Source organism: Argopecten irradians, chromosome 4 (genome assembly GCF_041381155.1).
Source record: "Argopecten irradians isolate NY chromosome 4, Ai_NY, whole genome shotgun sequence".
Lineage (NCBI taxonomy): Eukaryota > Metazoa > Mollusca > Bivalvia > Pectinida > Pectinidae > Argopecten > Argopecten irradians.
The window spans coordinates 10,263,979-10,287,071 of NC_091137.1; the positions used below are offsets into that span (position 1 = coordinate 10,263,979).

Genomic DNA, 23,093 nt, shown 5'->3' on the forward strand with positions numbered 1-23,093 from the left:
AGAACTAATATTAGAGAAGTTAACAATGAATGATAATTTTCCTTTCAATACTGATGATCGTAGCATTAAAGGGACAAATTCAGTGAGGAAATTTTTTTTACATACACCCAAAGAAGCCAAGAATGGGCCTAAGTGTAGTGTTCTTCATTTCATATGAAACATTTTGAGCACTTGACAAATTCCACGTCCATTGATTATGCATTTTAATTGCGATACGTTGTAATTACAAATCGTTGATCAATACGATTAAGCAGGTACAATATGTACGCTGTACCCATATCTGAGCTAAAGTCACGCACGTTAAACAAATGAACTACATAACCACTGAAGAGGTGATAAAATGATTTTTAGGCAAGACAATTCACCAAATAAGGTAAACACACTACTGTAAGCTAAACTTTTGCGAATTGACCTGGATCGTGAAATTCGCGAAAGTTAGTAACACGCGGAATTTATCACATGGGTTTTCCATTGTGAAACATGCATAGGTATGGGATGAGGTGAATTTAATCACTCTGAAAGTTGCTGTTGCAAATTCTTCCATCTGTACATGAGGTAGAGCCTCGTTTTCGTATAATCTGCAATGACGTCAGATAAACTTGGCGCTGAATATGAAAGGTAGATTTTGGCGTTACATCTTTAATAACACCATACATCTGTCTGGTTCAGGCGTTCTCGCTACATGACTATACTGCAAGATGGCGTGATTTGTATACGATTCTAACTGCTACGCCTCAAGTGTATCTTGAACGTTTCAGAAAATATTTCAAAAACTTTTTTGTTATGTTTCAGAACACAGTCAGAACATAGCATTCTATGCCATTGTAAGCTCGGATACAGAAACAAATCCAGTGGTATTCGATAAAGTTTACGTCAACGAGGGCGGTTGTTATGACAACACGACTGGTGTGTTCACATGTAGTGTAAGTGGCGTGTACCAGATCACGTGGTCAGTGGAGACGTTCGGAGAAGAGGATGTCGGGACTAAACTAGATGTTAATGGTGAGGAGTTCGGATACACTTGGACTGATTCACAGGACCAGCAGTATGACACGAGTACCAATGTAGCAGTACTGAGGTTGAACACCGCAGATGTCGTTAAAGTGATTCTTCAGGCAGGGTCAAAGGGTTCGACGCCCGTCAATCTTCGTTTCACGGGTCACTTCTTCTTTACTTGAAGGATAAACCAGAATACTTAGAGGGTGTCCCGAAGAAGCAGAGTTTTTTGTGCTCTGCAGTGTTTTTGCCATTTAAACTAAGTTCCGATTTATCTGATTCTTCAATATTCGGCCTAATGAATAATTGAAGAACATGGGTTAAACCCATATGTTCATTTTTTCAAAGAAAGTTTCAGAAAAGTGACTTTGAAGACGGATTGAACTTACAATGGTTTTTACCTGTGATGAAATGTGTTCACCGCTACCTACCTGGACTGGACTATGCGTGAATACTTACCTGTGTGTTACATTGGTACGGTAAGGTCAAAACTCAGTTTGTTTTACAAATATACACAAACCTAACTCCATCTCCCGATATCAGTTCGGCAAGGTATTTTGCCAACTGACCATAACTTTGCAAACATAAATTCTAACTTATTATTTTTAGTCCACTGTACCGAGACATGGAACCCAATGATGAACCTCCGACATATACGGAATTAACTAATGTTAATCCCATCACATTTACTTGGCACAACGGACAAATGGAAGAATCATTTTCATATACCCCATCGTTGGATGAAACTGTTGAATCACTATTTACGGATACACCCCAAAATCCCTCAAGGGAGATTCCGGCCTATATAGAAGCTCTTAAAGAAGCTATCGACATCCCTAGAGACCTTTTGATAGATAGAATCCGTGAATTAACCCACGACAGCGTCCCCGACCTTGAACAGCTAAGAGTCAAACTTTATGAAATAGCGAAAGCCAGGGACGACTTCCCCGTCAAAGAAGGGTATTTACGCAAGAGACTAGCTACTAGAAAAGCTAGTGCCCCACCGATCTATCAAAAACTTGCTAAAGACTGCTTTGTATTATTACGGGCAGTGACCGGTGAATATACAGAGGATATTCATGAAATAATTCCTAAGACAAAGAAAGTCAACGAACATACGGCTAAATCACAACACACGGTAGACGAAGGAGGTGTTAAAACCCTCAGAGAAAGCATCGTAACCGTCAACGCAGATCTCTTAGACCTAAAGTCTCAACAAGCGACTTATGTGTTACAAATGGAGAATTTTAGAAAAGAAATGGAACAAATGCGTGACGATAAAGCAAAGTCAAAGGACAAAAACAAATACTACAAAGACGAAATTAAATCGATGAGGACTCAGATTGACAGCTTGATAGCAGAAAATGAAGACATACACCGAACACTGGAGAAAAGGGCTAATGATAACTCGTCATTGAAGCAATCCATCGCAACTCTCTCCTCTGAAATTCAAGATTTACAGCAAGACAACTCAAAACTGAGAAAACAGATAGGAGAACTTAAAGGATTAGGCATTAAACTCAAGTCTTCCATGAATGACATGAACGAGAAAGTAACTGACTGTAGCATAATAGCTCGAAGGTTCGACGACAAGCAGTCAAATGGCACTGAAAGTATAAAAAACAGACTTAAGCATGCAATGCAAACAACAAAACAGTGCGAAGATGACATTCATACAATGGGAAAATCAATCAACGCATTACAAATAGCAGCTGACAATACACAGAAACAAATATGTGATATTAAAAAACAGCTGAAAAACAAAATACCGGTACACGCGAAGAATCAAAAGTGTACCGCTGATCAGGATATGTACCAAGTTGAAGTCACTAACCGATTTATTCCACTACAAGAGTCGCCCAATGCAGCAATCTCAACTCCCTCGTGCGATGCCTTAGAACAGACTTACTCTCCCCAAAAAAAACAAACCACAGAGCCCCGAACCTTCGAAAATTCACAAACACAATAGCGAGTCATCCGGATTAGCCGAAACCTACTCTTCAATTGTTGGAAATAAAACCCCAAAAAACGAAAGATATTGGTTCAACTGCGAACGCGACGTCAACCATACCTGTACATTTTCCGTCGTCAGTGTGTAAATCTTTCGGTAAGTCGGCGTCAGAACCAAAAAGAAATGACTTCGTTGGATTTACAACATACCAAAGAAAACGAACACGCAGATACTATGTTTATGGTATAAACAAAAAACTTTCCTCAGAAAATGGTATGAGGAAATTTCTTGAAGAGAAAAAAATTACTGTAACGTTTCTAAGATATTTCGAAAAGCGTTGGAAACGGACCGCTTCGTCAGCTCAAGTAAACGTCATGTGATAATGAAAACAACATTCTTGAAAATCTACTTCTTCTGGCCGGAAGGTGTATCTATCCGACCAGTGGACTCCCCTAAATCAGTTTTTATCTAATGAACACAAACGACTCATGAGTAGCAAGACACACTAAATATTTTTTGTTGGATCATTGAAGGTGTTATGGGCTGGCAACAGCCATACCTCCTCAAATTGTCTTGAAGAACTCGTCATTGATATTTGTGGACTATCCGATACTATTGGGTGAGAGAATATAATATGTCATTTTTCAATACTTTTTGTCAATGTGGTTATTCAAGCTTAGTTAAAAACCTGTTTTTGTAAATTGGATCCCTATTTCGTTATAATATTGTAACATTTCTAGAGGTAGAGCCGTTTGCATGCTTTACAAATCCCATTTAAATATTCAAGAAATTGTAACCGATAGTCCACGTATTGTTGGTGGTGAAATTCAACAATCTGATAGTTATAACATCTATGTTTTTGTGGTATACATGCCTTCATCCTCAAGACATCTAGATGTTTTTAAAGAGACTCTTGATATATTAGAATCTCTAGTTTCCGTTTACTCAGACAAAGGAAAAATTATCGTAATTGGTGACTTAAATGTAAAAATCAGTGGTCCAAGGGTACCATTTCCAACCCAATAAAAGGTCGGATGTATTTGATTTGTTCTTACAGAGAAATAATTTAAGTTCGATAAACGTTCAAGTTGACTGTAAAGGTCCTAATTATACATTCTGTCCTGTCACGGGCAATTGTACGATGATTGACCATATCCTTGTAGCAAAACTGTATTGTTTGATTCTAGTAAAAGAATATTTTTGAATGTTACTATGAACGAATGTGATAGACCAATATTGTATGAACAACCTTACCTGTTTCTGTGTTCTTTATCACACATTCCAAGAGTCTCGCAAAACCAAGGCCACTACTAGAATTTTTTAAGATACAAACTGGCGCAAAGCAGCAAAAAGAATGAATAAAATACAAAAGTATAAATATTTTTATTAGTTTCTTATATCTCAAATTCTAGTTAGATTTTCACCCAAATAACATCACGCACTATAAACATCAGATATTAATTATTTTTTACGAAAGTTTGAAATCCAGTTTCTCATATCTGAGCATCAAATAGAATGCATCTCCGAAAACGTAAATTCAAATGAGCCATTTGGGAAAATTAAATAACAAGCCCTATTGGAGTGACGATTTGACAAGTGATCACAAGCTTGTGCTTCGTAAAAGACAACTTTGGAAAGCTAATGGTAAACGTAGAGGAAACGATGTTTATTTCTTAGATTACAAATCTTGTAAAAGTATGTTTTTAACATGACCGCCATTTTGAAATCGAAGATGGCCGTTTCAATTAAAATTGTTTCCGTATTTCACTCTGTAAGTGATCGAGCAAAATATCAAGTTAACACTCTGGAAAAGGTTGATACTGTATACTTGTATATGAAATGTCTTGAATTGCAACTCTGCTGGCGTCATCAGATGATCATCTTTCACGGGCTTTAAGTCACTGCCCATTTGCAAATAACCCTAACTCATACCTTGTCACTTCTACTGCGATCAATAGGGCGCATTCTCTTCTGTTTTGACAGTAAATCCACAGTTGATTTCTTGTCACTACCTATTACATTCAATGTTGGCAATAGCTTTTAAGTTCATAATGAGGTCAAAACAGTATAAGCTTTTAAGTTGGACGTGAAGGAAACAGGAACACCCATTCCTACATTCTAGGGTATTAGTATATTCTACCAAACCCTAATACTTCGTCTTCCTCCTTTCTAATCCTTCCTCATAGCGTAACTCCTATGGAACTGTCAAGTCATCCATAACCACTTGAGAACATCTAGACACACATTTCACCTTATGGTGTCTGAAAACACTATCCATCTTATTTCACATGTGTATATATAAATTCCTTCTTAAGATCATACAGACGTCTGTCATCTCTATCTGCATTTAGCAACGGTGATGAAAGTATTTTCTTTGAGTGTCTATAGCTTCTTTGTTTTTTCTCTTTTCGTGATATCTGTCAATTTACTTGGCGCTTTGTCATGGCAACCGCTATACTATTTAGGAGTTGTAGAACGCCAAAGAGCTCCTGGTGATACAATCAGGAGCCTGCACCATCGATCCCATATTTTGTCATTTATCGACGTCACTAAGAACTAAATTCGACAAGGTTTGAGATGACCAGTATCTTACTAAGTTAGTTTGCTGTCTTGATGACCATTATCTGACTAAGTTAGTTCGCTGTCTAAGTGGTCCTGATATTGTTGATGCTCTCTATCATCTCCATTGTTTGCACTTAGTTTGAAGGCTTATTGTTCTCTCTCGCTACAATATATTTTCACCCAGTACTTGGTGCCGTATGCATGTTTTACTGACGGTGACTATGCGATTTAGGTGAATTAAGTTTGCATATACTGCACTGCTAGCATAGCGCTTCACATCTGCTCTTAATTCAAAACCATCATCTGTCTTCCCTTCTCTAACCTTCATCTCCAGTAATGAGATTAGGGGTTCTAGCTCGGAGGTTCAGCTAACATTTGTAAAGTTTTTACTTAAAGGTACTTTTGACTATCTTCGCAAGGACTTGTTTGTGGTCAATTCTAGTGCCACTACTGTCAAACTGACAGACGTACCACAAGGGATTATGTCAGATGAGGTAGACATCCAAGCTTTGGTGGCAAAACCTTGCTATGAACTTACTCGGACTCCTTCCTTAAGTGGAGTCTCGTGATGTTGGAGTCGTTGGGGATTACATCGAACCAGTTTCCCAGACATTTTATCTTATTATTAACAGTAGAGGGAATATCTTCCCATGAATCCAGATCACATTGCTTGAGATGCGGTTGACGACCGGGCGTGAACGTGGTTATGCAATGTAAATGCGACCATCTCATCCATAAAGCCTCCTTTGGAAGACGAATTCAAAATGATATCCTTGCATTTAATACTTCTGTCTGCAAGTCTGATATTTCTCCATCACACAAAGTATCTCTCTGATGACTGCCAAAGTGATTTCGGTTGAATATTTTCTGATAATTCCCTTGCTGTGGTCAGGAATAGAGGTGTGATATCATCCATATACCTTAAATAGTTGCAGTCATAACAAACCATTTGAAGCCTTGAAGCCTTCTTGCTTTAGCCAAAATATATCCGTTAGCTGCCATGAATATTTCCATTCTTGTGGCAAATAATATCTTACATTCCACTTTCAAAAAGGGAGATGATCCTCAATTTGTTTTGAGGAAACACCTGCTATGTTCTTTACAGTTTATCAGATATCATATCTTTCTTCCGAATGACATTAATGAGTCTCTACAGTATCTTCTATAAGGTTTTGTCACATCTTGCATTTGTAGACAATGTAAAATATACCAATAGGTTATTGTGACGATGTAGTGAAGATCTCCTTCAGGAAAGGTTATTTCCAATTACATGATATAGACGATTTCACAGATCAATTTATGATTTTTTTCTCTACTTCAATATGAACTTACATTTTGTGTTAAAAAGTCTCTGTTAAAGCCTCTTTTTAGAGTTAATGCACGGAGTTCTTGTATGATTGTGCTTTCCAGAATGACAAACATTGCTATCGTGTAAAATTTGATTCTAGAAAATGTAGGCATTAATTGGTACTAAGCTAGAACAATAACTATCTTTCATGCATGAAAATGAATGTTTTTCAAGCTGCTGTGCACTGGAATAGTTAAAGGTCCGTTACCTGCCCGAAAGGATAAAATGATAAGGACGACGTCGGGGATCATAAACGACCCGTTTTATGGAAATTAACGTTTGCATTCAATTTATCTATTCATATTGGTTTATAGAATAATGCTAAGTATCTATCTAACACTACACAAATATAAGTACTTTCATTATATATTTACTTAAAGTCAGCTTATCTATTCAAATGTATTATATATAAAGATATATCTCAGTTGGCGGCCATCTTGAAATACAAAATTGCGGTCCTTCTACACGAAGTTTAACACTACCAGAATGTTCCTAAGTATCAACAATATGAATGTAGACGTTTAAAGTTTGGGTTTAGCTTGTATAGAATGTGAGTTATGCGTAACAAAAGTGGTTTTTGGCGGCCATTTTGAAAACGAATATGGCGGCCGCTAGGGGCCATGTTTTTTTGGGGTCCATTTTTTTCCTGAAACCTTATGTCCCAAAGAAGCCATATGCAAAGTTTCATGCTTTCTTCAAAATTTGAACGATTTTGCCGAAAAATCGACCTTAGCCGCTCCACTATATCCCTTTCCTTCATACCCACTTATGAGTATTTTTCTTTCATACCTCGACGTTTTATTGCAATTTTACAACTATAATATCCCGCTATTTTGAAATAAATTCGAAGAAATCCAAGGCTGAAAGTCAATTTTTCCGTGATATTTTCAACAAAAATTCTGTTGTTTGCATCTTTTATAGTAAAACCAGTCAAGTTTGTAAAAAAAATTCTAAAATTTTAACCGAGGAAATAGAAATTTTATTGACGCCGTGACTTCACGAGGCTTTATTGCATGGGTAGGCATGCAATACAGCCTCATGCGGCATGAGTGTATTGCCCTAGACCAGCCAGTATTACACCCGTAGGTATGAAGGAAATATATGTATGTATGTATAAAATAAGTAACACAGTGTTGGCGGATTGGTTATTCGCCGAGATGTTCCATCAACCTGTTTTACTTAATCGAGAGTTTATATCTGACTCTGTGATTTCAATAATGCAATACCTTTCTTATTCACGACTACTATATGATAGAATCCAAACATAATCAGCGTACAATCATCTATAAATATATATAACTTGATGTTTTTCATGGCTACCTACAACAACATTGTCGTCAAAATGATCAGAAATACGAGCACAAATCAATTTCACTTGAGATTCCCGATGGTTCTGTTTCAAAAGACCTTCAATTAAATGCCTTCGGTCATGAATACTATTGTCATAAACCTAGAATCATGTTATGCAAATCTAAAGTAGACATACTCATGAATAACAATAATAGATGGAATGTGACCGTAGAGGGATTAGAATCTAGCATAAAGAATATACTGTGTATACGTAGAAACCTTATTTGGTTCATACAGTAGGTAGATGAATACATTATTTGGATCGATGTTATCGATATTTTACTTCAAATGATTAATGTATGCTTATAAACTGTTTTCCCAGAGGGTCTCGACATGGTGGGTTTGATTTCATGAATCCTATAAATTGTTCCGAGATAGCTGAGTGACTTTGGAATTGTGCTGCCACAAAGCATCCAGACACTTATTTACTGTACGTTTACAGAATAATAATTTGAGCTTCTCAAATAAAATAATTGATTAACTTTTTAATAAATCAAATGAATACTCCAGGCAGTCAAAATTTAGTTGAATTTACAAATTAAAGCGTATTTTCCGAAACACTGAATGCGTATTAATCGATACTCTGGAACTATCCGACCTAAATGTGTTTGTTAGAGTTGAATTTCACCTTTGAAAACAATTGTTGCATGGTAACAAAATAAAGAAATATTTGGTTTTGGGTTCTGCTGCATCGACAACGACAGTCATGTAAATATTTATCATATATGTTACAATAGTTAAGAACAAAAGTTGGCAATGGTGGAACGGGACAATAGATTGTCATGTTTGATCTAACATGAAAAGTATTGCGGTATTTGTAGATGAGTATACATTTTAGCAATGATGGAGCAAAGGACCTCTTTCACGAACAATGGAAATTTTCCCACGAACCAATGTTATTGAAACTAAATGTTATATGTAGCAACATAAGTGCAAACCCTTGAAATACGTTTAAAACCGCCAGGGGCCTGCGCGGTGGACAAATTAAAGTTACCCAGTAGAGGTGTATGACAGGGTTTCCTTTTTGATCCAGAAAGGTATCAAAATAGTGTTTTATATCATAAAACTGCATTATTTTCTAAAGAGAATAAATAATTACATATTATGCTCACAAATATGAAGGCAAAATGTAACAAATTAAATTTTGGCTACATATTTAAGACAGAAAATGTCGAAATTTTGTCAATTATCAACAATGGTGATTCACCCACTTCCGGTTTGAGTGTACCAAAGCTATTTTCTAAAAAGTTCTCATTACCTGGAGTTCAGGTCTATATTTAGCAATATTACACTATGGTTGCACCACGGCCCTTTTCAATCTTAAAAATGAGAAATAAAGAAAATTATTTCTTAATCTTATTTACATTAAATATAAAGTTATATATGATTTATAACCTATAGAACCTAGAATAATCAAAATATTGAATCACAATGACAAGGTGTTTCGGAATTTTAAGGCAGTATCATTCACTTTTCAAGCTAGATGATGATCGCAACTGCATTCTCAGAAATATTCTTTTTATTTACAACTGAAAGGTATATAAAATAAAATAATAACAAAATTTAGAAAAAAAATGGGTGGGAGTGGATTATTATGTATAAGAATCAAGATTTTACTAATTTCCACACATCCAGTATATTAATACATATTTGTATAATGTTTTTTTCCAAATGTTGTGCTTTCAAAGTGTTGGCAATGAGATTAAATCACACCATTACAAGTTTTTTTGGTGTTTTAAAAAACAGAGACAAATTGATATATGATTTTTTTCGTTCAAAATTGTATTATTTTTACCATATTTAGTATTTCTTTGCAGTTTCAGATTTTGATTGTCCAGAACGTTTTGTGATCATTCAACTGAAGTTAGATTTCGAGTTTTTGATTTTTTTTCAAAATTTTCATGAATTCAATAAAGGTTAACTAAGATTTTTTTTCAGTTAAAAAAACTAACAGCATCTTTTGTGGTTAATGAAACAGTCAAAAGTTTTTGAGGTCCACAGTTTTATTTTATCATAATTAGCTTTGTGTATCGTAAACACATCATACTATCAATCAAAATGGCTTAAGTTTATCATTTTAGGTATTAAATTTGTATTTTATAAGAATTTTGGTTATCACAACATGAATTATACATGTCAGGGGAGTCAAATAAACAATTTATACGTGATACAAAGCTAAGTAACATCCATGATATGTCATACACTGCATCTAAATGATTTCAGTTTGATCAGATACTTTCATTTCCTGTTTGATCAGATACTCTCATTTCCTGTTTGATCAGATACTCTCATTTCCTGTTTGATCAGATACTCTCATTTCCTGTTTGATCAGATACTCTCATTTCCTGTTTGATCAGATACTCTCATTTCCTGTTTGATCAGATACTCTCATTTCCTGTTTGATCAGATGTTTGATCAGATACTCTCATTTCCTGTTTGATCAGATACTCTCATTTCCTGTTTGATCAGATACTCTCATTTCCAGTTTGATCAGATACTCTCATTTCCTGTTTGATCAGATGTTTGATCAGATACTCTCATTTCCTGTTTGATCAGATACTCTCATTTCCTGTTTGATCAGATACTCTCATTTCCTGTTTGACTGTTTCTCCATTATCTCTCTACTATTAATACCATATCCGCCAATTAACATTTTTAGAGATGATTTTGTCCATCAGGATTACTTCAGAATTACTAAGAAAGGACAAAGTCAGTTTATATAGTATGGAATAAAACGGTGTCATCGCCACACACTCTTTACCATGGGGATATACACCATGTACATGTACTCTGATCAGCAAAATTAGCTTTGTGTATCGTAAACACATCATACTATCAATCAAAATGGCTTAAGTTTATCATTTTAGGTATTAAATTTGTATTTTATAAGAATTTTGGTTATCACAACATGAATTATACATGTCAGGGGAGTCAAATAAACAATTTATACGTGATACAAAGCTAAGTAACATCCATGATATGTCATACACTGCATCTAAATGATTTCAGTTTGATCAGATACTTTCATTTCCTGTTTGATCAGATACTCTCATTTCCTGTTTGATCAGATACTCTCATTTCCTGTTTGATCAGATACTCTCATTTCCTGTTTGATCAGATACTCTCATTTCCTGTTTGATCAGATACTCTCATTTCCTGTTTGATCAGATACTTTCATTTCCTGTTTGATCAGATACTCTCATTTCCTGTTTGATCAGATGTTTGATCAGATACTCTCATTTCCTGTTTGATCAGATACTCTCATTTCCTGTTTGATCAGATACTCTCATTTCCAGTTTGATCAGATACTCTCATTTCCTGTTTGATCAGATATTTGATCAGATACTCTCATTTCCTGTTTGATCAGATACTCTCATTTCCTGTTTGATCAGATACTCTCATTTCCTGTTTGACTGTTTCTCCATTATCTCTCTACTATTAATACCATATCCGCCAATTAACATTTTTAGAGATGATTTTGTCCATCAGGATTACTTCAGAATTACTAAGAAAGGACAAAGTCAGTTTATATAGTATGGAATAAAACGGTGTCATCGCCACACACTCTTTACCATGGGGATATACACCATGTACATGTACTCTGATCAGCAAAATTAGCTTTGTGTATCGTAAACACATCATACTATCAATCAAAATGGCTTAAGTTTATCATTTTAGGTATTAAATTTGTATTTTATAAGAATTTTGGTTATCACAACATGAATTATACATGTCAGGGGAGTCAAATAAACAATTTATACGTGATACAAAGCTAAGTAACATCCATGATATGTCATACACTGCATCTAAATGATTTCAGTTTGATCAGATACTCTCATTTCCTGTTTGATCAGATACTCTCATTTCCTGTTTGATCAGATACTCTCATTTCCTGTTTGATCAGATACTCTCATTTCCTGTTTGATCAGATACTCTCATTTCCTGTTTGATCAGATACTCTCATTTCCTGTTTGATCAGATACTCTCATTTCCTGTTTGATCAGATGTTTGATCAGATACTCTCATTTCCTGTTTGATCAGATACTCTCATTTCCTGTTTGATCAGATACTCTCATTTCCAGTTTGATCAGATACTCTCATTTCCTGTTTGATCAGATGTTTGATCAGATACTCTCATTTCCTGTTTGATCAGATACTCTCATTTCCTGTTTGATCAGATACTCTCATTTCCTGTTTGACTGTTTCTCCATTATCTCTCTACTATTAATACCATATCCGCCAATTAACATTTTTAGAGATGATTTTGTCCATCAGGATTACTTCAGAATTACTAAGAAAGGACAAAGTCAGTTTATATAGTATGGAATAAAACGGTGTCATCGCCACACACTCTTTACCATGGGGATATACACCATGTACATGTACTCTGATCAGCAAAATTAGCTTTGTGTATCGTAAACACATCATACTATCAATCAAAATGGCTTAAGTTTATCATTTTAGGTATTAAATTTGTATTTTATAAGAATTTTGGTTATCACAACATGAATTATACATGTCAGGGGAGTCAAATAAACAATTTATACGTGATACAAAGCTAAGTAACATCCATGATATGTCATACACTGCATCTAAATGATTTCAGTTTGATCAGATACTTTCATTTCCTGTTTGATCAGATACTCTCATTTCCTGTTTGATCAGATACTCTCATTTCCTGTTTGATCAGATACTCTCATTTCCTGTTTGATCAGATACTCTCATTTCCTGTTTGATCAGATACTCTCATTTCCTGTTTGATCAGATACTCTCATTTCCTGTTTGATCAGATACTCTCATTTCCTGTTTGATCAGATGTTTGATCAGATACTCTCATTTCCTGTTTGATCAGATACTCTCATTTCCTGTTTGATCAGATACTCTCATTTCCAGTTTGATCAGATACTCTCATTTCCTGTTTGATCAGATGTTTGATCAGATACTCTCATTTCCTGTTTGATCAGATACTCTCATTTCCTGTTTGATCAGATACTCTCATTTCCTGTTTGACTGTTTCTCCATTATCTCTCTACTATTAATACCATATCCGCCAATTAACATTTTTAGAGATGATTTTGTCCATCAGGATTACTTCAGAATTACTAAGAAAGGACAAAGTCAGTTTATATAGTATGGAATAAAACGGTGTCATCGCCACACACTCTTTACCATGGGGATATACACCATGTACATGTACTCTGATCAGCAAAATTAGCTTTGTGTATCGTAAACACATCATACTATCAATCAAAATGGCTTAAGTTTATCATTTTAGGTATTAAATTTGTATTTTATAAGAATTTTGGTTATCACAACATGAATTATACATGTCAGGGGAGTCAAATAAACAATTTATACGTGATACAAAGCTAAGTAACATCCATGATATGTCATACACTGCATCTAAATGATTTCAGTTTGATCAGATACTTTCATTTCCTGTTTGATCAGATACTCTCATTTCCTGTTTGATCAGATACTCTCATTTCCTGTTTGATCAGATACTCTCATTTCCTGTTTGATCAGATACTCTCTCATTTCCTGTTTGATCAGATACTCTCATTTCCTGTTTGATCAGATGTTTGATCAGATACTCTCATTTCCTGTTTGATCAGATACTCTCATTTCCTGTTTGATCAGATACTCTCATTTCCAGTTTGATCAGATACTCTCATTTCCTGTTTGATCAGATGTTTGATCAGATACTCTCATTTCCTGTTTGATCAGATACTCTCATTTCCTGTTTGATCAGATACTCTCATTTCCTGTTTGACTGTTTCTCCATTATCTCTCTACTATTAATACCATATCCGCCAATTAACATTTTTAGAGATGATTTTGTCCATCAGGATTACTTCAGAATTACTAAGAAAGGACAAAGTCAGTTTATATAGTATGGAATAAAACGGTGTCATCGCCACACACTCTTTACCATGGGGATATACACCATGTACATGTACTCTGATCGAAGCCTTTTTTGTGTCTAATACTCAGTAAAGCTATTCAATTTTCTAATTTTCAAAAAATACTAACATGGAATTCAAATATGATTATTGGCAATAAATATATAATCAAGTTTTGATGATCTACTTTCAGATAAGGTGTATTTTCATTATTAGTTAGTTATTTTGCAAGATTAAAGAAGTATTTGGCATACATGTATCTAAATCTGAAATGATACATAAATGAGTTTTCCGACCAAATTAAACTTAAAATCTAAAAGAAATGTAATCTGTAAAAGTGATAAGATTTACATTTGTTAGCATGAATCAACATAAATGTTAAAGTGAACAGTCGGGCAAGGATGGCTAAAGTTGGTAAAAATGGTGTGAATGTATCCTGTATAATTTCTTATGAAATGGAAAAATAAAATATCTCGTCAAAATCTGTCTGCGTACGAAGAAATTAATTTAAAGTATGGAAATTCTAAAACGTCCTCCCGGCTCACTATGTCCGTGGTTACATTTCCACGCAGCCTCGCTTTCAATGCTTTCAACTTTTCTGTACTTTAATGGTCAGAACTGGGAAACTAAGCAGAACTTGACCGTCGTATTAATATGTGAGAACTTTTGGAAGGCCAATGAACGCATTTAGACTGGTTTTCTTTGCCCGACTATTCACTTTAATCTATCAGAAGTGTTAGCTCTGCAAATAATTGAACTACTGTAGGTTTGTAACAAATGACCCATACAACCTAGTAATTCTTCGCTCTCAAACCATACAGATACAGAATCCTATTTAATCACCTTCTTCACTGTAAATTTGCTCTATAATTGCAAAATAAATCATTAGAACAGGTCATATTAGTGAAGCTACTCCAAATGCAAAACACCTTATTATGGTCTTAAAACACCCAAATGTTTTGTAATTTTGATTATGTAAAACTTTGTTTTTCTACAAAGTATCACTAAATAAATCAATTTGAAATCATATCAAGCGTTACAGATGAATATTGGATTATATGTTAATTTTGACACTATTAGATTCGTGATTAATGGTCCAAAATAAGCATATTCATATCATTATGTAACATTACTAAAAAATTAATAGAAATAAATATAAGAACATAATACAGTTTTATGACATAAAACATTATTTTGATACCTTTTTGTATCAAAAAGGGAACCTTGTCATGAAACTCTACTTGTCAACTTTAATTTGGTCACAGCACAGGCCCCTGACATTTACAATCATTTTCTTAACAGAAGTTCACCCACCTGACACTGTTGCTATTTTAAAACAATACATGGCGGCATGGTGGTGATAAATCCACTGATACCACTTTATTGCTACAGGTAACCTGCAAATCAATTAATTCTGATTTTTATTGCAAATATTTATTTTGGCCTAATCTTGCCGAGTTCCAGTTTTAAAAACCAAAAGCTGTCGTTAAAGGCAAAACTAATTTTCTTGATGTCGATAAATGGACTAAATTACAATTAGCATACTTGATACTTGCAACACAAATCTAAACCTAGGATTAGCCAACATCTAATGATGCAATTTATATTAAGCATGTCGTATGCAAAGGTACATAAATTTGTCATCGAATGTGCCAATAATTGCATTTTCATAATGTTAAATGACTGCGTCTCGCCTACTGTATTTCCTGTAGAATTGGTTATATTTTAGAACCAATCAGTAGGATGTAATTTCCCCCCAATTAGCAGAATATAATGAACCCTTATAATCTAAAGTGAATTAATAGATTTTGAAATGCAACAAAATAAACTGGCGTTATAACGCAAATAATATCTTTTTTTGCAAGTTAGTACGCAATACAATTTTTTTTTTACGTTTCGAAATTGACCTTTCTAGATTGGCGTCATAAAATAATACCTCACCGCTGGTAACTCAGAGATGATAGAGTATGTACTAAGGAGGTTAAACGTATGGAATAGGTTAATAAAATCTTACGTTCACGTTACATACGACCCAAATCCAACAACCTTGATATTATACTAGATTTTTTTATCAAATTGGTTAATGGCCCACTTCCTTTCCGAAACGGCTTTAATTCTTTAAAATGTGAATGTAAAACAAAATCGATAATTTTGTAGAGTCACAAAAATTATTAACTTGCCGTTTATACTACACGTATCATCGCCTTCTGAACAATTTGATTAAAATAGATAAAATCTTTATTTTGACATAAAGCGGGTCGTCTCATGTTTCCCGTCGTCGTCCTTGACTATCGCAGCGCCAAATGGCAAAACACCGAAATGAATCTCCACTGTTATCATCAATTACGGAGTAAATCTTGCATATGTTTGGTGTTGTAAGCTCATCTTAGGCCTTTGGTATATATAATTATCTGATGTTATTAATGTTTTTAAGAAACCTTTATGTTTTACTCTGAAAAGGTGTTGGGCCTTTAAAATAGGGTTTTAGAGAAAGTAAAAGTATCTTTGCAACCAAATATATATAATATATTATGCGATCTTATTTCAATAAAACAAAGTGCTGCGCACAAGTGTATGACCTTTGTAAAATTCCCTTTCTACCATATCACAGCGAAATATAACAAACTTGTACAATTTAAACAATAAAATCCTTTTAAAGTTATATTGCTGCTAATTTCACTGTAACGATATGTAACTTAAACATTTGAAATTTAAACATTAACATGTAACTTGATGATTTAGCTCCCCAAAAGCATGTGTCGGCCTATAAGAGAGCCGAAATTTAGGGATCATATATTCCTGGTTTTGAATAAAGCGCCTTCAATCACCGCCATGTTCAGTGACTTCGGGTTTTGTCGTATCACGTGACTGACCTTCGACACGACCTGCACGTGGTGTGCCAGTTAACTAGCGAAAGCGCACATGTGTTTGTTTACGTTTTCCTTCTGGCTAATATGAGCAATCATGCTGGTATGATCCAATTTACACTTTGCCGTAAAATATTATGTGTATCAAATATTGTAATGTGCGAGTATTATTTTATTATAAGATCCAGTCTGCTGAGGTCGACCAAATGTTTTGTTTATGAAAAATTGTTGACATCTTCTCTTGGTTTCACAACTCTCGTTTTACTTCGAGATTGTCGTGACGATGTTCGGAAGAGTTCGGAATGATTCGGCATCTTTCGAGCCTATTTTTCACGTGTAGACGTTCAAACGATTTTTTACTTTTATAATTAAAAATACTTCCAGTGCTGCAACTTTATAAAAAGTGGTAAAATTAGAAAGTTTTAAAACTCAGACAGACGGAGAAAAATATGTATAACACTTAAACAGTTTTCACTATGACAAAAAGAGCGAAATACATTATGTTGTAGATGTAACATTTTAATATTGTTTTACAGTATGCATAAGTTTATATATGCAGAAAAGTGCGGAATTCACAACACATTTCAGTATTCAGTACATGTTTAGGGTTTTCAATTTTATCTGGATTTTAAGGAATTTTTTTTCGTTGATTTGTGCATATATACGTTTATTCCTGGAAAATAAAGTAAAAATAATCTAATGCACATGATGTTTGAGTGTAACAATTTTACGGATAATGTTTAAATATTTCAAAGCCCTCTTCTTAACATGCATCCTCATGCAGGAGAATTGTTTTCATTGGGTTAATTGATTTACGGCTCAGAACTTTCTCGTTTTGGGATTGCTTGTCTTTCTGTTGTTGATTGACAGGCAATTATCGGGAACTCTCCTGGAGGTATAGAGGTTTTATACCGATTAATGAACTTATATATTTGATAAAGAAAGATTGCGATCTATAAATTCTCAAAACATCATATGAAGATAACTAGTTTTGATGATTATAGGCGATATGTATATGTTCTTCGTCGTATGAATATAATGATGTAACAATGTATATGACATCATATAACAGGACTAATATTTGAATTTTTTTTTTTTATCATTTTTTTTATATTCTTTACTAAACAAAACATAACCTAACGATATAAGATCGTTGTAATCTTAAATTAGATGGATGGGTTGTTTTTAACAGGATGGATTATTATAACAGGATGGGTTATTTTAACAGAATCGGTTGTTTTTAATAGGACATGTTGTTTTTAACAAGATGGGTTGTTTTTAACAGAATCAGTTGTTTATAACAGGATGGATTGTTTTTAACAGGGTGGATTGTTTTTAACAAGATGGGTTGCTTTTAACAGGATGGGTTGTTTATAACAAGATGGGTTGTTTTTAACAAGATGGGTTGTTTTATTGTTTTTAACAGAATGGACTGTTAATAACAGGATGGGTTTTTTATAACAAGATGGGTTGTTTATAACAGGATGGGTTGTTTATAACAAGATGGGTTGTTTATAACAAGATGGGTTGTTTTTAACAGGATGGGTTGTTTTTAACAGGATGGGTTGTTTATAACAAGATGGGTTGTTTTTAACAGGATGGGTTGTTTATAACAAGATGGGTTGTTTTTAACAGAATCAGTTGTTTATAACAGGATGGATTGTTTGAAACAGGATGGGTTGGGTTGTTTATAACAGGATGGGTTGTTTTTAACAGGATGGATTGTTTATAACAGGGTGGATTGTTTTTAACAGGATGGGTAGTTTTTAACAGAATGGGTTGTTTATAACAGGATGGGTTGTATTTAACAGGATGGGTTGTATTTAACAGGATGGGTTGTATTTAACAGGATGGGTTGTTTATAACAGGATGGGTTGTTTATAACAGGATGGGTTGTATTTAACAGGATGGGTTGTATTTAACAGGATGGGTTGTTTTTAACAGGATGGGTTGTTTATAACAGGATGGGTTGTTTATAACAGGATGGGTTGTTTATAACAGGATGGGTTGTATTTAACAGGATGGGTTGTATTTAACAGGATGGGTTGTTTTTAACAGGATGGGTTGTTTTTAACAGGATGGGTTGTTTATAACAGGATGGGTTGTTTATAACAGGATGGGTTGTATTTAACAGGATGGGTTGTTTATAACAGGATGGGTTGTATTTAACAGGATGGGTTGTATTTAACAGGATGGGTTGTTTTTAACAGGAAGGGTTGTTTATAACAGGATGGGTTGTTTATAACAGGATGGGTTGTTTATAACAGGATGGGTTGTATTTAACAGGATGGGTTGTTTTTAACAGGATGGGTTGTATTTAACAGGGTGGGTTGTATTTAACAGGATGGGTTGTATTTAACAGGATGGGTTGTATTTAACAGGATGGGTTGTATTTAACAGGATGGGTTGTTTATAACAGGATGGGTTGTTTTTAACAAGATGGGTTGTATTTAACAGGATGGGTTGTATTTAACAAGATGGGTTGTATTTAACTGTGTTTTTAACAGAATGGGTTGTTATTTAACAGGATGGGTTGTTTTATAACAGGATGGGTTGTTTATAACAGGATGGGTTGTTTTTAACAAGATGGGTTGTATTTAACAGGATGGGTTGTATTTAACAGGATGGGTTGTATTTAACAGGATGGGTTGTTTTTAACAGGGTGGGTTGTATTTAAGAGGACGGGTTGTTTTTAACAGGATGGGTTGTATTTAACAGGATGGGTTGTATTTAACAGGATGGGTTGTATTTAACAGGATGGGTTGTATTTAACAGGATGGGTTGTTTATAACAGGATGGGTTGTTTATAACAGGATGGGTTGTTTATAACAGGATGGGTTGTTTATAACAAGATGGGTTGTTTTATTGTTTTTAACAGAATGGATTGTTAATAACAGGATGGGTTTTTTATAACAAGATGGGTTGTTTTTAACAGGATGGGTTGTTTATAACAAGATGGGTTGTTTTTAACAGAATCAGTTGTTTACAACAGGATGGATTGTTTGAAACAGGATGGGTTGTTTATAACAGGATGGGTTGTATTTTACAGGATGGGTTGTTTTTAACAGGATGGATTGTTTATAACAGGATGGATTGTTTATAACAAGATGGATTGTTTTTAACAAGATGGGTTGTTTATAACAAGATGGGTTGTTTTTAACAGGATGGGTTGTATTTAACAGGATGGGTTGTATTTAACAGGATGGGTTGTATTTAACAGGATGGGTTGTATTTAACAGGATGGGTTGTATTTAACAGGATGGGTTGTATTTAACAGGGTGGATTATTTATAACAGGATGGGTTGTATTTAACAGGATGGGTTGTATTTAACAGGATGGGTTGTATTTAACAGGATGGGTTGTATTTAACAGGATGGGTTGTATTTAACAGGGTGGATTATTTATAACAGGATGGGTTGTATTTAACAGGATGGGTTGTATTTAACAGGGTGGATTATTTATAACAGGATGGGTTGTATTTAACAGGATGGGTTGTATTTAACAGGGTGGATTATTTATAACAGGATGGGTTGTATTTAACAGGATGGGTTGTATTTAACAAGATGGGTTGTTTTTAACAGGATGGGTTGTATTTAACAGGATGGGTTGTATTTAACAGGATGGGTTGTATTTAACAGGATGGGTTGTTTATAACAGGATGGGTTGTTTATAACAGGATGGGTTGTTTTTAACAAGATGGGTTGTATTTAACAGGAAGGGTTGTTTTTAACAGGGTGGGTTGTATTTAAGGATGGGTTGTATTTAACAGGAAGGGTTGTTTTTAACAGGGTGGGTTGTATTTAACAGGATGGGTTGTTTTTAACAGGATGGGTTGTATTTAACAGGATGGGTTGTATTTAACAGGATGGGTTGTATTTAACAGGATGGGTTGTATTTAACAGGATGGGTTGTATTTAACAGGATGGGTTGTATTTAACAGGATGGGTTGTATTTAACAGGATGGGTTGTATTTAACAGGATGGGTTGTATTTAACAGGATGGGTTGTATTTAACAGGATGGGTTGTATTTAACAGGATGGGTTGTATTTAACAGGATGGGTTGTATTTAACAGGATGGGTTGTATTTAACAGGATGGGTTGTATTTAACAGGATGGGTTGTATTTAACAGGATGGGTTGTATTTAACAGGATTTAAACCTTACCAACTTAACAACATATAAACAGTTTATTTTCGCGTCCGAATCCATTTCCCGTGTGATGTACCGTGCGTTCCATTGCGTGTTCGTACCAGTTGTACTAAATTGATACGGCATCGCCAAATATTTACATTTTCACTGCAGTCCCACTATGTAACCTTACCAAGCGCAGTTGGCAGTCATATAGACAATGAACTTCAAGCGCTTATTATGACGTCATTATCATTGTGACGTCACAATTGTCGTGCCAGCGATCACGGCAGACGGCTGTTCAAATGGCTGTTCCATCCATGACGATAACGAATGATTAATTCATGATATATGCAAAATTCCTTGGGATTTCATCATAAAATTGTAACCAAATGTAAATATAAGCATTGAACGTCTTTAAGTTGGCATTCATAACCAATATGAATGCAAACTGGACAGAGGCAAATTCAACATGAAGCGCTAGCGCGCTTCATGGAATTTGCCTCTGTCCAGTTTGCATTCATATTGGTTATGAATGCCAACTTAAAGACGTTCAATGCTTAAATGGAACGTGTTCGGATTTTTCCATGATGGCGGCACCCATATGAATAATACGCTCCGAATATAAAAGCCGTGTATTTTCTGTGTTAACAACAAAATTGATATAAAAGAAATGCCTAAATAGTTTCGGAATACATTGAAATAAATAATTTATGTAATTTTATCGGATATGAATAGGCGTTAATTGATCCCCATCTTTGTATAAGGGATTTTCTTTACTCCATTTTTATATTTAACAAACAAGTCTTTATTATAAGTAAAGATTATTGATTGTATTTCCGTCATTTATTATAATAATAAATGACATCAATTCATTTCAAGAATATGGAGTTGTTGTTGTTCTTCCCATTATACAAACATAGCACATCCATGATCTTTACTGAAGCAGAGCTAAAATAATTTATGTAATTTTATCGGATATGAATATTATCTGTCTTGTTTTCAACAAAGAAAACATATCAACCCGAACGGAAAATCTCGAGTCCACCATCTCGGATCCAAGAGGTAAGCTTAGAATTCCGAAAACGAACCACTTGTACCGGTACAGTTCTGCTGGTACGGCGCGGTCCATTTTAGATACAACTGGTACGAATGCGCACGGTTAAATAGTGTCAAATGTAAGTCTATTTAGGCGGGACATTTTAATTTCTTGTGTTGATATACCTTATTTGTTATGGTAAGACGATAATGATGGCATATGGCCTATGTAATTACTGAAGTCTACGGCAATACTGATGTCATATTGCCATAATGGTAACATTGGAATAGAAATGGCCAATTTTTTTTCTATTTGAATCTCTTAGTGGTAACATTTAGCAAAAGCATTCTTTTTATAGTGATACTGATGCTTATTGCAAAACTTTGTGTCTCGTAAGTTTTTTTTGGGCTAGTCATTCTAATTTGTTTTATATGTACGCTTGTGATGTGATGTATGTATGTATTTAAAATGTGTGTCACTTTGATGAAATATACATCTTATATTATCATATAAGAACAGTGATTTTTTAAAAGGTTAATAGATACATGTATGTAAATTTCGAAATTGCATCGCCATGACAAAGTCAAAGTCAAATATTGTACATACAAAGCAAATAGAAAATGTGATGCGGATAAAGCTAGGTCAATTAATTATATAAAATATGGTAGATTTAATTGAGGTCACCAATATGCTAATCAAACATATGTATCAATATACTTAATACAAAAACATTTTAGAAAAAATGGTACAAGTATGATCAATTGTTACAAAACAAAGACCTAACTCTGATTAATGCATTCTTGACATCGTTTGCAAACAATATCATTTGTTAGCTAGGCTACAGAAACACCGTTTATCAATATCGACGGGAATTGTGACCAACACATCAATCTGACATTTTTATAAAATATTTAACACAACTGAACACAGTCCGGAACACATCAAGCCGC

The 23,093-nt window shown here is 34.4% G+C and overlaps 2 protein-coding genes across 2 annotated transcripts; both read left to right on the forward strand.

Annotated features, from left to right (window-relative positions):
• The first annotated feature begins 611 nt into the window (after nt 1–611).
• On the forward strand, nt 612–1,178 carry LOC138322091 (complement C1q-like protein 2). The gene is made up of 2 exons (XM_069266147.1): nt 612–618; nt 793–1,178. Exons 1-2 carry the CDS (start codon nt 612–614, stop codon nt 1,176–1,178), a joined length of 393 nt encoding a protein of 130 aa, XP_069122248.1.
• A 443-nt stretch (nt 1,179–1,621) lies between these two features.
• On the forward strand, nt 1,622–2,965 carry LOC138322092 (uncharacterized). Its single transcript, XM_069266148.1, has one exon. It carries the CDS (start codon nt 1,622–1,624, stop codon nt 2,963–2,965), a length of 1,344 nt encoding a protein of 447 aa, XP_069122249.1.
• Nucleotides 2,966–23,093: the final 20,128 nt, after the last annotated feature.

Excerpts from the sequence above, each read along its gene's own strand:
- LOC138322092 (XM_069266148.1), top strand. The coding sequence starts at position 1,622 with ATGGAACCCAATGATGAACCTCCGACATATACGGAATTAACTAATGTT.